Source organism: Micropterus dolomieu, linkage group LG21 (genome assembly GCF_021292245.1).
Source record: "Micropterus dolomieu isolate WLL.071019.BEF.003 ecotype Adirondacks linkage group LG21, ASM2129224v1, whole genome shotgun sequence".
NCBI classification, from domain to species: domain Eukaryota; kingdom Metazoa; phylum Chordata; class Actinopteri; order Centrarchiformes; family Centrarchidae; genus Micropterus; species Micropterus dolomieu.
Window position 1 is genome coordinate 5329992 of NC_060170.1, and position 12921 is coordinate 5342912.

Below are 12921 nucleotides of genomic sequence, written 5' to 3' on the forward strand. Positions count from 1 at the left end.
AATAAGATGAGTAGGAGAGCTGCTCTGAACAGCAGAGGGCTGGGCGTTAAAATCAACCGCACAGAGCCTACTCCTCCCTGAGCAGAGTGTACCTGCCAGGTGATCATATCTTCTCCCAGGAAAGGAAACATCACACATAAGTGTGAGCGTCGCCATCAACAGCAGTGCTGACGGGGTTATCAAAACACCTGCACAGGCTCGTCAGCCCTTGTATACACAGCTCTGGGGCACCCACTGCCAGCCTAACTGTCAGCTGACAACACTCTGATGCCTCTGTTTATGGCCCTTGAGTTGTTATAATGGTCTTACAGGTGTTTATACTGTATATCCCTCTGACAGGTTAGGCAGCCCTTGGACATAGTCCTGTTCTTGAAAAGCAAGTTCACTGTACTAAATTAGTTGTATGGTGTGTTTTTGTGATATAGCGTTTCAGATTTGATGAATGTAACATAATATGTAGTGACAAAGCATGTTATTTTTCCTAGTGTGGAAATGAAGCCACCATTGAAGAAACGGGATGTCTGGATGTAGATGGAGCAGAATGAGGTGTTGTACTGAGCTCTTTAGCAGGGATTAATCAACTGAAGCTACAAACACAAGCGCTCTCAACTCTATCAATCTGCCAGGCTGCATTTCTCCCCGTGCACAGTACATCACATCAACAAGGATATACCCTCAAGTCCTCATGCCAACCCTTAGCGCTGCTATATGTATGTATTTATCTTATCTTTGTCTGTCCATCAATCAGTCTGTCTACCTGAATGTTTCATATGGGACCTTTTCTACTCTGCCTGTCATAATAACTGCACTCACATTACCTGTCAATATGCAGAGTGCTATTGCATAAGGGTGCAGTCCAATCATACTAAATTATTAAACATAAGACCCGGAAGCTCCACTTTTATATTGATGAGTTAGCATAATTCTGGTGAAGTTAGAGAGAGACAGGCTGAATGGAGGTAAATCCCCCCTGAGGGATGATGAATCTTCACTTATGCCATGTCAGCCAGGCAGACTTGAGCTGGACTGAGTGGCCCTGAGGTCAGGGCAGGGAGAACAACATACTGTGTTTACACACTCACACACACACTGGCATTTCCGTATGCATGTTTCTTGGTAGGATGGAAGGATGTTTAAAGAAGTATTAAGACCATGTGACACAGTGACTCAAAGCCCAGCCTAATTAAATCTTCCATGCAGATAGGCTCAACTCGCCTGAAGCTGTGCATCTGAAGCACACACACACACACACACACACACACACACACAGACGGACGCTGCCCCTCACCCTACTGAGTTGCTCCAGCAGTCTATGGTTCTGTTCAGAAAGCTCGCTGATGGCCTTGGTCTTGTCTCTGTCAGCCTCTCTCAGCTGGACTTGGTGGCGCTCCAGCTCACCCTGCAAGTGCTGGACGTCCGTCTCCAGCTCGGCCACACGACCCTCCCACTCCCCCTCTCGACTTTCCAGACGCCGACGCAACTCATGCTTCTCCTGCTCCAAGTGCTGCATGGGGACGAGGGGAGAGAGGGTGATACGGTCAAACCTTCATTTGCTTGGATTTGATGTCCAGTGTTGACCTATTTTTTGAAGTACCAATGAAATCATTGACGGTGTGACAGAGTCAGAGACTGATGCTTCAACAAACTGAGAAAGTTCGATTCAGTCCTTAAAAATTCAGGATAAGAACTTGATCCCCCCACTAAACGTTACTGTCCAACAATAAAGGCATAATCAAGTTTTTTTTTCAAGGGCTGAAATTGCCATTCCTAACTTTTTTACATTCTATGCAAAAGTCAGAAATGTACAGTAGGTATAGATATATATAAGTCTTGTCTCCCTAGCTCCTGGAGTGACAGTTCAGCTAATAGATTTTCTGTTCTCTATGGCAATGAACAGTGGACAGATGCACTGCACCACCAGCAGCTGCCAGAGTTTGTATGGGGGTTGTTGTTATGGTTAAGTCCAAGGCTGAAGCTGCTGGCATCAGATGGCCCCTATTTTCATCTCAGAGTGTGTGCCTGAACAAAAGGAGTGATCAGAGAGAACCAAAACAACAGTACAAAACAACATCAAGCGATATTAGAATAGGATACCAGGAACTGTAACAACATCAATGACAAGAAGAGTTTGATATTAACAGGCAGCTTATTTCTCTAAGCTGCAATGTGGGGATGAATATGGATCAAAGGGCTGAACAGATGTACAGTAGATACAGTAGGCCCTGGACAGCCACAGGATTATAGTCTTTCTGTTTTTTCTCGGGCCACGTGTTGGCTTGTGTGAAGGATTTTTAAAAACAACAAGAACGAAAAGCTCAGCTGTACCACATCCATTGTAAACATGATGTGTGAAATAACTCACAGACTGTTCTACACCTTCTTTTAGCTTGGGTGTTGGTCTCTGTCATGGCAGAGACAGTGTAGTTGACTTTTTCTTTAAATCAGAATGATCAGCAGCTCTATGTAACTAGTTCCCCGGTTATAACACATTAAGTATGTGCTACCATAAAAAACGGAATCGTGCCCTCTTTATTTGGTAGCTTGAATGTGGAGCTCTGCTGGCAGCATTTGTTATGATCCTCTTGAGTTTGTTTACATTGCGAAGGCCTACACCTGACTATAGCATTATAGCTTTTTCAGGACAAACAATGACGGTTCGTTCAGCATTAAAACTTCATTAAATAACATTTTCTTGTCTTAGTTTACCTCTAATTTCTCGTTGAGATCTTTGTGCATTTTCTCATATTGCTTCGTCAAGTCTTGGTTTCTCTCCAGCAGCGCTTTGCCGAGTTTAGCAGCTAAAACCAAGTCTTTTTCCTTTTGACGGACGAGCGATAGCAAGTCTGCGTTATGCCCCACCGCAGGCGTCCCTAGGTCCGCCAGTCCCTCCTCATCGTCGCGCTCCCCGGTAAGCATGGCCAGTTCCTCCTCCAAGGCCATGCCGAGGCCTCCGGAGCCGGCGTGCCCCGGGTGACCCTGAAAGCCGCCGGGCTCGTGAGCAGCGGGGCTGGTCCGGGGCTCCATGCAGTCGCTGTCCAGCTCCAGTGGTGCTGAAACCACGGCAGACGTCTGCAGGTCTAGGCAGAAAGCGGACATCGCCGCCCGGCGGCGGAGAAGCCAACAGATAAGAGCCGACTGATTTCACTCCGGATGAACCCACCCTGCTCTGACAGGGTTGGGCTGACCGGACCGGTTTGTAATCGACAATTCGTCCATCATTCTCCCAATTCCGAGCTGGATCCAGTTAGATCGCAAACTGCTGACTTTCCAGTTTCCTCACGTCCCTCTTTCCTCGTTAACCTACCAGCCGCGAGTCTGGCTCTGATTGAATTCCAGCAAACACCGCCTCCTCTGCAGCTCACTGGCAGGCTGTTTATTATTGTATATACACACGAAATGTTTTTATCCCGGTATAAAGCGCCTCGATGAGCTCAGGGCAGCGGTCGGTCGGTCAGGCTCCATCCAGTCTTGGGGTCCTGAGTCTCCCATAATGCTGGGCTTGTTACACCGGAGGCATTTGCCAGCCAAACAGATGAGCGCGATCCCGATGCCTTCTCAACCTCTTTTCCGTCTTGAATGCGCGTCCCCGCCACGGCAGTGACGCCAGCTGCAACCTGTTACAAACGGCCAGCCCATTGGCTGAAAATGATAGCGCCATATTTTGGTGCTTCTCACACACATCTGTGACATCCAGCAAATGAGCACGTGAAGAGAAAACACAAGACCAGAATGATGCGTGAAGTGATGCACCAGCCATCCTCAGAATCGGTAAAGCAAGAGCGAACTGTGATGTTTGGAAAACCCCGTGAATTTACATGTTAACACCTAAAATATATGAATATAATTGCTTAACTATGATAACAATAACATGTTAAAGGAAACAATACTATTATTATGACTAACTTTAACGTTACCCATACAAAAAAAACACTATTTGACACTTGTTGTTTTCACTCTATGTGGGCTAACTATCAGTTTATTTTTCAGAAAGAAGGGTTTCATATCATGCCTGACAGGTGACCAGAACACACAGACAGCCAGTAATGTTATTTAATTCCATTTTAAGTTAATAATAAAAATTTTACTTTTTGGGAATGAGTAAGGTTATTATTACCTGTTACACCTCCTGATGAAGGCCTGCAGTGGTGGTCAGGTAGCTTAGCTCGTTCCTCGGTTAACTGCTAAAGACCTTAGCTAATGTAATGATAGCCGTTAAGCTAGCGGGCGTTAGTTGTCAGAAACGTACACAAACTCAGCATAATGTAGCATTAAAGTATTATTGTCTGTCAAGTCTGTCATTCGCCGGTTTGTTAAAACAGCTAACGTACAGTGTCCTGCATTCATTTTAAACTAGTTGAAGCATAGTATTGTGTGTGTTTCAAGCTACTTTTTGTCTTCCTAATAAAGTAACGTTAGGCTATATATTCCCAGTGGTGGAAAGTCACTGGTCTACTGAAATACAGTACAAATTCGAGGTAAATTAGCCAACATGAGTATTTCCATGCTGACTTCATAACATTTCAGTAGTACATATTGTACGTATTACTCAAACATTTTATGTGACAGATACAGCTCCCAAATTAGGATTTTATGATGAATGATTTTTTGAATAAACTCTTATAGATAAAATAGATAAAACTAACACCATGGTATGTAAAGTAATTAAAATTTGTTCTACCATTACCAGCTTCAACATTGAAATGTACTTGACCAGAATCAAATTCGTTGTGTGTGTAAGGTTACACATAATTGCCCAATAACTCTGGTTCCGATTGTTTACAAGGTAATTCATCAGAAATAATAATCCAGTGATAATATAATATTATAAAACAATAAAACACCCTGAAAGGGGCAATCCAGCCTGCATTTACTTTTGATACGTAAGTACAGTTCGCTAATCGTATGTATGTGTCTTTACTTAAGTAAAACATTATTGCTGGAGATTTACTTTGACTGGAGTATTTTTATATTGGCAATACTACTTTTACTTGTGTATATTTGCAAGTTATGTTATGTATATATTGTATGACAGGATCAAATTAGATTAATTCAAATATGTAAAATGCTAAATAAGTGTAATGGTTATTGAATCTGTTTGCAGCCATGGCAGGAGTACACATGACATGATAAGAAATGTCACGTTGGCCTCAATAGTTAGCTATGTCTCATGTTCACAGGCCATCAGGCGGAAGTTCTGCTGCTCCTGGCTAATTTGAAAAGGCCCTGTGACTAATTTTTATTTTAACGGGGTTTTTTTCCCTCCCAGAGATTAAGGTGGTAGTATATCATCCCAAGATGCTAAGCATATTAAATTAAGAACTGTGATCACAATTGCCTATCAGCAAGCTGAAATGATGGAATTACAGGATCCAAGTTATATGACTCGAATGAATAACTTGCTGGGTATCAAAATGTTGCTACTTAGTGTATGTATTGGGTATCATGTTTTTCAGAGAAGGAATAAAGTGAGGGGAAACTTCTCAAACTGAGAACTTCTTGCTAACTACTTTAAGAGGCTAATTTAGGATTAGGACATAAATTAAGGGTTAGAATTACAGATAGGATTATGTTTAGGGTTAGCGGTGAGCTGAGGTTAAAGGCTAAGGAAATAACATGCTCATTAAAGGCCCTGGCAGCTCCAGCAATAAGTGTGTATCTATGTGGATGAGTGGGGGGTGAAGGGGTAGAGATGAGGCTAGGATGTTGGGGGCGGGGCATTGGTGATGAATGATTACAAACAAAGCCTCTTGAGCTCATAAAGTGAAGGCACAAAAGAAGTGGGTCACAGCCTGCTGGTCCACTGTCGCCTAGCTCCAGGGGCCGACGGTGCCACACAGTAGATCATGGGTGATTTCCACAGAGCACATCAAAACCTCACTGCTTTGATAAACCGCTAAGCTGAATTAATTTAAGCCCACGTTATCCTTATTATGCTGTCGATGTTGATGGAAAATACAAGGAAAAAACAACAACAACCTGTGCAGTAAAGAGAATTAGACACCGTATTACAGTCTGATCAGTCAGTGCTGTGAGTTGCAACAGTTACTCTTAGAACACACAGGAGAAAGTAAAGATAAAGCTGAACTGTTAAATATAAAATATCATCAGAGAATTTACAAATGAAGAGTGTTTATTGTTAAAAAATAATCAGCACAGCAATATGTAATGTTGCATAACTTTTTAACTAAAATACATTTTGTCATCATAGGTGAAGAAAGATTGCATTAAGCTCATTGTCAGGGGTGTTAATAGACATCAGTCTGCCACATTGGCTTGCCTCTTTGGGTGGAGATAAACATTACAAACTCAGCCCGTTGCTCTTTATTACAGAGTATGGCTCCCTCTGTGGGAAAAAAAAAGATATTACATTTGGTTTGATTTGGTTCAGATATGAAAACTGTTTTATAATGTATGTTATAATGATCAATGCTATAAAAGGGCTACTCAATGATTTTTTATTAATCACTGCTAATTACATTGGGTGTAAGATCATCCGTCACAGACTGAAGGTCTGATTGTCAGCAACGTCAAAAGCTTTGCGAGTATGTCTTATGGAAGTCATGTGATTTACCAAATGAGGAAGCAACCTTAAATCCTCTTAAATAGTGATTTTAGCTCATTTAATAGTGACATTTTACAGTGAGTATCTAGATCAGTGTCTTCCTAGTACTTAGTGTTCTGGGCTTATGTAACATCAACCCTTAGTCATACATGCCCGACTCTGGCTTTTTCAACTAACACAATGTTTGGTTGCCTGTTACGCAACAAAGCCAGGCTCTTCAAACCTCAAGATTGCAGCATTTCTCTCTGATGATAGCCCTAACCTCATCGCCACATGACAGAACACACACACAATATATAAATGTTGCTATTTCAACGTTTTGCCAGTGGATGGCGGTGTTTTTACACTGGTACTTCTAGATGACTAGGAAAGCTTTTGGCACCTAACTGAAGAATTACTGCTCTGTCTGATCATTTAAGTTCCCCCTGTTGTTTCTGCCATTGTTATACCATTTGGTATATACGTTTTTAAATTTTATTTTGCCGGAACAAAAACACTTCCCAAAATTAACAATACTATGCTTGCAGACTACAGAACGATCTGAATTGCCAACAGAAATTAATTAGCATACATTGTATTACAGTGGAATCCCAGTGAAAATATCTAGTGAAAAGGATTGTAATTTTCCATCTTTACTTTGGAAATAAGCTGGGATTGGCCTTAGAGACATACAGCACCTTGTTGCTAGGTAACATCAGTGTGATGCCTCTGCCTCAACCAGTATCCAAATCACTGTGAAATGCAAACCTTTTTCATACTGATGTCAGTAAATCTTAAGCACTAAGATATATCATTGCTACGTATAGTTAATGTGGCGTAGGAAAGTAGACTTTGAAAAAAGATTATGTTTATCTTAGGAGCAGTAAACTGTAACAGCTATAGGCCCTAGTTTTACTTTTGCATTTTCTAAATGTTATGTTGCTTATGCATTTTAATGAATGTTTTATTGCTTCATTTTATTATTTTATGCAATCCTTTTATGGCGTATTTATATGCGATTTTAAAGCTGCTAAGTTCGATGGTTTGCTCTAAACTGTATTTTATGGTATTTTATATACAATGACATCTATCTGTCTCAACAGGGTGTACAATAGATGTGAAGGTGTCAGGCTGAAAGAAGTCACATACATCTAACAACATGCAGCATTATGTAATGTAGTGTTTTGTTATATGCATATTTAAGGATCGATAAGAAAACTTCTGTGCTTCTCTCCTACACAAATATTAGGTTGCATAGGTGTGACTTTGAAAGGCTTTCAGCAGATACACTGTTTTCTGTGGCAGCCGGTGACAACCTCATCCTGGGTCTATGTGGGGAAGTCTTTAATTGAGGGCTCTTCCTGTATGTGTTTATCCAGACACATAATTCTCTTAAGATTACAGTAGCATATCTGCTTGTCTGAATCAAAGAAGCCTGCCTGATGCAACTGAGCTAAACAAAACTGTCATTAATGGATTTAAGGAGCAAAGAGACAAATTCAATCAGATACTGACAGTAGGGAGGATGTGAAGAGATGAAGATAGTGGAGATTTGATCTGATTCCAGGTCAGCTAAGGTACAAAAACAATCTCTTTTGTTATACAACTAAGCCAGGGTTTTTACATGCCTTCATTAATACTACAGTCATGAAAGTCTTATTGACAACTAGTAAGAAATATAAGTGAGCACTGCCCTTGTTCTTCCTGCCACTGATTACTGTAACACTCATTGATTGTACAGTACTTTGGTTTCACCTTCTGCGCATTTTGTTCCTTCTGTTGCACTGATGTAGTACTGCTTGCCAGGTTAGGTTCTACCATCTGTTACTGTGTGTGTAATCTGTCATTGTGTGTGTGTGTGTGTGTGTGTGTGTGTGTGTGTGTGTGTGTGTGTTTGTAGGTTGCAAGTCAGTATCACAGTGACGTGTCACTTGGCTTACATTAGCATAAAAACAAGAAAATTGAGGTGAGCCTGGACTAGTGTGTCAGACACTGGGGACCTTGTTAGGTTGAGACACGACATGTATTGTATTGTATGCATGTATTGTAGTACTGTAATACTTAAATATGCTTTGTTACATTGTTATCTGTGTACAGTACAGTACATCAGTTCTGTTACAGTACTTAGTACTCAGTGGAAGTAGAGATTATTCTGATCCAATGTGTGTAGGGCTGGGCGATATGGCCAAAAATGTTACCACGATAAAAACATTTCATACCATTCGATATCGATCATTATCACGATAAATGTCAAATCATTATTTCTTTCAAGTTTAAAGGATTAAAAACTGAAGAAACCAGATGGTTAATTGTGTGGTTAAACTATTCATTACGGTCAGAACGTGACATGTAACACTTGATGCCAAACAGGGGCTCACTTCACAAATCTGAGGTAGAATTTTCAAAAGTCCCTTTTCCTCAACAAAACAAATATCTTAATAGAAAAATTAGGTGCTAATAATTATGTGATTCAAATGAATTAAATCAAACATTTATTGACTATATACTGAACATTTGTTATATTGTTACTGAGGAAAATTATATTGCGATAATTATCATTATTGTTTTATTGGCCAGCCCTATCTAGAAGCAAAAATAACATATTTGTAACCATACAAATAAAACTGAAGGGAAAATATAAATGAAAATTCAAAGTCTGACAGACTCAAAGGTTCATAACTCTAGCCATTTTACTGAGAAAATTATTTTTCATAATCTCTAATCTAAATACATTCTAACATTCAATATTTTTAAAAGTATTTTTTGCACTGCTATAAAATTAAGAAATTGTGCCCTTTTTGCTAAAACCCTTGCAGTAAATGACTTTTTGAGCACAGTTTTATTCAGGAGAGTATAACGCTAAAATTCTACATGTTACATTTCTACTGCCTTCTCTCCTTAAGCAAGGACCTGCATCTCTTTTTAACAGTTCTCGTTCTTGGTTACTTGCAGATGAAAGCAAAATTTGTACTGTACTGTAATCACATCCTTGTCCTGCCAATTATTAGATTACATTGCTTCTGCTCATTTAGAGGAAGTTTAGTTGGGGTCATTCATTGTATGTAGTCACTAATGAGTTGAACAATTTAAGGAGTTGTTTGCAACTATTGGGAGATGAGTGTTAACGCAATGTGTCAAGCTGCATACATCAGCGTGATTAGTGACGGTTGCTGCAGTACAGGGAGAGGGAGAAAGGGTTGGGGGGTGGTAAGGGTGAGCGGGTGACAGAGAAGAGAGAGAGACCTGGCTTCCTCTCACACTCCACAGTATGTGCTCACCGGTCTGCTGCATTACTCTACAATGCAATTTTTCTGTCGTCCTCAACTCCCTCCCTCTCTTCTCCGCTCTATCTCTCTGTAAGCTCTCCAGTCGCTCTCGCTGCCTCACAGCGTTCTGCACTGCCACAGCGCATCTTTCTCTCCCCTCAGCTCCACTCTCTCCCCTGTGAGGATGACATCCCCGAATTTGATGAACCAGCGAAGCTCTCATTCTGGCTGGTGGCTTCCGAGGGAAACCCCAAATGAACGGGCTTACTGGACGAGGTGGTGCCGTGTCTAAGGAGCTTTGTAGAAATCAGCTGTAGCCATCTCTGAGTAAGTGATATACTATTTTACTTACAGTACTGCTCCCTTTCAAAGATTAGAAAGGGGGTGAGGGTGATGACTTGGACGGGATGAATGAATTCAGTATCTTTGCTTTACAGCTCTGAACTGCTACAGTGCGTTGTTATTTTCCCCATCTCAGCATGTTGGAAACTATTACCTGACTGATTGATTGACTGATACTCCAGCTGACTGACACTCCGGCTGAGGATTTATGGAGGGATGAGATAGCATTGGTAGCACCAAGATTATGCAGCAGCTGTATCTTGTCTATCAGGAGTGAGCGCTATTCTTGGTCACGACTCTGTAATGCTGTCTTTGTTTGCCCATTTCTCTTCATCACTATGGACTTACTGTAGCATACACTCATACAGATGGCTATCACTCCCTGGGGTGGTGTTCAAACTCTGCACTGTTTGTCTACGGTCATTCAGAGCAATATACGTTTTTGTTATTTATACTAAGGCTGAGGAAGTTTTGAGACAAAGTTCATCTGCCTGTCTATTATGTAGGGTTATTCCAAATTATCTCAACTCACTTTAATCTTCCAGTTGGTAAGGCGCTGTAGTAGCTGTGGTTGAGATTCAGTCTAGAAAGAAAGCTGAAATTCATAAAGTCTGTTGGAAAAAGTATGACAAGATGAAGACTGTGGTTGGTGGAAAGTATCTCTATGGTAACAGCAGGCTTTGCCAAGGGTAGAGGAGAGGTGAAGGGAGCTCTCTGCTTCTTTCTGGTGCCTATTCAGCTGGATCGCAAATAACAGTACTGACAGGACGTTTCAGGCAGAACAAAACAGAATATTAATGAAGAGGTTGTGGGAGAGACAGGAAGAAGTATAGATAGATGGACAGATAGATGATGATAGTATATACTGTAGGGTTATGTACAGAATTATGTGATTCATTATTAACGTCTAGCATGCTTTATAAGTTGCCTAGAATATTTAATAGATAAATGGCTAAAGGTTTGGCACGAGGACTATGCAGTCACATCTGTTGGTTGGGGCTGTTTTATTCTTCATTTTACCTTTTACCAGAAGAAAGAGGACCTATGTATTCAAAAAGAAACTAACTCTGCAGAACAGTTATGTCAATTTGAATGTGAGTTGACTTGAGGGAGAGAGAGAGAGAGAGAGAGAGAGAGAGAGAATTATTGCTCCATATCCTCAAGTGTCATTTTCCCAACCGCCTCCTTTAGAAGCCCACACTGATCCTCTTTGTCATTTGGATTTGTGATATAATGATGAACTGGATTTTTGAAGTGCTTTCCAAAGTGCTCAGCATACTTTTATAGAATGTGATACTCTGTCGACTCGACCATCAGAGATTGTACTTATGCTAAGCGTGAACACAGAGAACAGGAATTTGGGACCAATTGCAGGACAAGGACGGAGCAGATGCAATTAATAGCGTTTTATTGAAAACAAAGTACGGCTACTTACATGGAGGGTGAGACATGTCCAAGTAATAAACAATAATCCAAAATGGGCATAAAATGTTCCACAGAAAATCCAAAGGAAACCAAAAACAAAAACAAAGAATATCCACAGTCCTCATTGGGTTCAAGTCCAGCCCTTGGACACTACACATAAGCAGGCCAAGTAATTACACACAGGTGAAACGAATAAGGAAAAGGGTAAGGGCAAGAGTCGGGGGGAACAAAATCGTGGTCCAGACAACAGAAAGTCCAAATCGAACCAGGGTGGGTGGAGGGAGGACTGGTGGAGGGATTCAGGCACAAGTTCAAAGGGAGCAAGTGAAAAGAGCTGTAGGGGTGGAACAGAAATCCTCAGGCGGACAGCCTGAAGGCTGGACATAGGAGGAACTGGAGACCTCAGGTGGCCGGCCTGGGGGCAGGACCACAAGTTTGAACCTGTCCGGTTAACCAGGGAAGGGACAGCAAAGGCGGGACCTCTCAGGAGGTTGGTGGTGAAGACGAAACCCCTCTGGCAGCCAGGCAGGAGGAAGGCCGAAACTCATTGGAGGCCAAGAGCACAAACACTTTAGAGGCCGGCAATGAGGACAAAGACCCTCTGGAGGCTGAGCAGGAGGCCGGTGACAAGACTGGAGATGAGAACCACGGTCTAAGGCTTTGTTTGAAGGACCACAGACCGGCAACAGGGCAGCTGGGCTGGAGACCGGCAACAGGGAGTCCGGCTGGGGAGCCAGAGAGACCAGAGAAAAAAGAAGCTGCTGAGGCACAGCTCAGGAGTGCGGAGTTTCTTCAGCTCAGGGACTGGAGAATGCTGTAGTTCAGGTACAGAGAAATGCCCCACCACTGGAACCAAAGTCAATTGCAGCTAGGCAGGGACCGGAAGCTGCTGCTCTTCTGTGGCTGGGGACTGCTGCAACAGCGACAGAATGTGGCAGTAGTTCAACAGTTTAGTTGAACAAGTCTGGGAGTTGCTCTAACTCATCAGAGTCAGAAGACTGTTGCATCTCAGGGAAAGCCAGATGTTACAGCAGTTCAGTAGAGTCAGGGATTGGGAAGTCATCTGCACACAGGGGCTTAAGGCTGTTGAAGTTCTGGCTCAGGTGATTTTTGCAGCACAGGAACCAGAGTCATTTGAGGATCAGGACAGGAGTCGGCCGAAACATGTGTTGGCTGAGTCGCCGCCGAAGAACCAACAGTGACATGTGGTACCTCCAGGGTACAGAACAAGATAGTTTCTGCGCTGTTGCTTATTAGTTGAGTCTCTGGTGTGCTAACCATCTGAATTTCAGTGAAGCTGCGTGATAAAGTCTCTGGAGTGCCAGGGAGCTGAAACTGTGGGATGCT

General features: G+C 42.0%; 2 protein-coding genes across 17 annotated transcripts in view; one reads left to right on the forward strand and one right to left on the reverse strand.

Moving 5' to 3' along the window:
• Positions 1-3533, reverse strand: part of bicdl1 (BICD family like cargo adaptor 1) — an 18385-nt gene extending 14852 nt beyond the window's left edge. For both annotated transcript variants that reach the window (XM_046035927.1, XM_046035926.1), the window contains exons 1-2: positions 2707-3533; positions 1289-1504 (exon numbers count right to left, since the gene is read on the reverse strand). In XM_046035927.1, the coding sequence (XP_045891883.1) occupies positions 1289-1504; positions 2707-3096 (606 nt within the window). In that variant the 5' untranslated portion in view covers positions 3097-3533. The remainder of the gene's footprint in view (positions 1-1288; positions 1505-2706) is intronic.
• Positions 3183-12921, forward strand: part of LOC123960899 (citron Rho-interacting kinase) — a 54453-nt gene continuing 44714 nt past the window's right edge. For 6 of the 15 annotated variants that reach the window (XM_046035912.1, XM_046035906.1, XM_046035917.1 and 3 more), the window contains exons 1-2: positions 3184-3768; positions 9970-10134. The gene's annotated coding sequence lies outside the window, so the exon portion shown is untranslated. Of the gene's footprint in view, positions 3769-7670; positions 7713-8441; positions 8508-9902; positions 10135-12921 lie in introns of those variants that run through there. The other 9 variants (XM_046035911.1, XM_046035918.1, XM_046035920.1 and 6 more) reach the window with 6 other exon arrangements.